Source organism: Diospyros lotus, chromosome 9 (genome assembly GCF_014633365.1).
Source record: "Diospyros lotus cultivar Yz01 chromosome 9, ASM1463336v1, whole genome shotgun sequence".
NCBI classification, from domain to species: Eukaryota; Viridiplantae; Streptophyta; class Magnoliopsida; order Ericales; family Ebenaceae; genus Diospyros; species Diospyros lotus.
The window spans coordinates 35,140,354-35,142,449 of NC_068346.1; the positions used below are offsets into that span (position 1 = coordinate 35,140,354).

Sequence of the window (2,096 nt, forward strand, 5' to 3'; positions counted from 1 at the left end):
GGAATCTGTTTTAGAATCCGATTCTCCTGACATCTTTGTACTTTACAAATTGATTTGGACGTTAACGAGATTTGATCGATTTTGTGGGAAGTCAACAAGGAATCCGTTTTGAAATCCTATTCGCCCGATATCTTTGTACTTTACAAATTGACTTGCTTTGACCATCATATAATCATCTTTGACCATAACGAAGAGCGGTGTATGCTGGATCAGCCAGCATTCATTGAATCGGTAGCTTCACTTTCTCTGGCAATCAGTGTGTGTGTGTCTGTCTGTGTATAGAAATTAACAAAAATGGATTTCATTGTATTTGAGAAGAAGAAATTTTTATATCGCTCAGAGGCTAATTGTTTAGGTAGTAATCTGTGCTGGTGATTACGATCTTACAGTTGATTACACATTAATTAAATTAATGAAAATCATAAGCCATTGAGTCCTGATAATCAAAAAGGGGTTTCCAAATAGCGAGACAAATTAACATCCAGACTTTAGAAATTAACTCAAAAGATCGATTCATCAAACACGGCCAATTTGCATTGCAAATCAAAGACACTATAATCTAAATGTACTAAGAACAAAGGGACTGGATTCTTTTCTTACAAGATGGATGGAATTCAAGACACCAAGAGACGATCGATCGACCAAACAAACTACAAGACCCAATTCGAAACTAAACCCATACTATAATCTGCATCAGATTATCAAAACATATAAAGAGAGACAAAACCACTTAAGATTAAACGACCCAGATCGATGGAGCAAGCTATCGTTCATGGAAAGAAGGGACCAGCAGGCCACACCACACTGTGGCTGTCCCCAAATGGCAGCATCATCATCTCCTCCCCAGCACCACCAAAACCCAAATGCTTATTTGGGTTGTTCATCCAGTCCGTGAACCAGTGTGGCCTTTGCATGGCCTCCATGGCCACAATTGGATCCACGATCGGCTTCTGCTCTTGAACCTGCTGCATTCTGTTCCTCATCATCATCATCATTTCATTAGTAGCAGCAGCAGTAGCAGTAGTAGTAATAGTACTAGAAGTAGTAGTAGTATTTCTTGGTAGCAGCGGTGGTGCAAGAGGGACTAGTGGTGGCGGTAGTGGCGGCGGCGAAGGAGGAGGAGGAGGGGGAGGCGCGGCCGCCTTCCTCATGGACTCGATCCTCTTGTAAATGTCCTTCAAGTTCTGGTCAAGCAGCCAGCCGAGGTCATGGAGATCAGACATGGCCATGGTCTGCAGGGCCCTCCCAGTGAGGCACTGGAACATGAGCTCGGCCACCTCCTTCTCGCGGTTGTCCTTGAGCTGCTTCTTGAGCTGCTCGTTGCCCTTGGAGATCCTCTGTTGAATGAAGCTCTCCTGGTTCACCATCTTCTTGCTCTGCTCCATCTCCGACATCCTCTTGAACTGCGACAGCACGCGCTGGACCCCTAGCCCGTTGGGCCAAACCTCTGGCTGCGCGTCGTAGGGGCTATATATAATCGCGCACGCATCGATGCCGCACAGCGTGCTCAGCTCGCTCACCTTCTTCATCAGCCCCTTCTTCCTTTTCTTGAAGGTTGCTTTCCTTGCCGAATCATTGATGATGAATGCAAGCTTCACCTTCTTCCTAATCATGGCAGGCCAAAGAGGCAACAAACCAATTGCTTGCTATCTAGTTTGCAAATACAACCTTACTTTGCTTAGCTTGCTTCCTCCATATGCCTCCCCTAATCCTGTATATACACCATTGGATATATGCTGACTTTGAAGATTCACCTATTATTAATTGCGATATATACTGTAATATCACATAACATATTCGCAATATATAACGCTTATTTTGTTTTCTATCTTTGCCAGCTTTGTATATCCCACTATCATAATACTATCATAATGGTGGGATGATGATAAGAGGGTATTCTTGGAAGCTACTTGGTCTTATGTTCAACGTTTGGTTGTCAAACAAATTCAATTCTTTCAACCCTTTATGTTGCATATATGGTAACATATGATGTAATTCATTCATGCACCCTCCCTGGTTCATGATGCCAACTATGCAACAACTCACATGCATGGTTAATTAATGATCATATTTGCAAAATCTCTACTTGGGAAGCA

At 43.1% G+C, this 2,096-nt stretch overlaps 1 protein-coding gene across 1 annotated transcript; it reads right to left on the bottom strand.

Annotated features, from left to right (window-relative positions):
• Positions 1 to 770: 770 nt before the first annotated feature.
• Positions 771 to 1,613, bottom strand: LOC127809392 (agamous-like MADS-box protein AGL80). The gene is given in 3 exon segments (XM_052348152.1): positions 771 to 955; positions 1,086 to 1,140; positions 1,143 to 1,613. Coding segments are annotated over 3 exon segments (711 nt in total).
• Between the last annotated feature and the right edge of the window lie 483 nt (positions 1,614 to 2,096).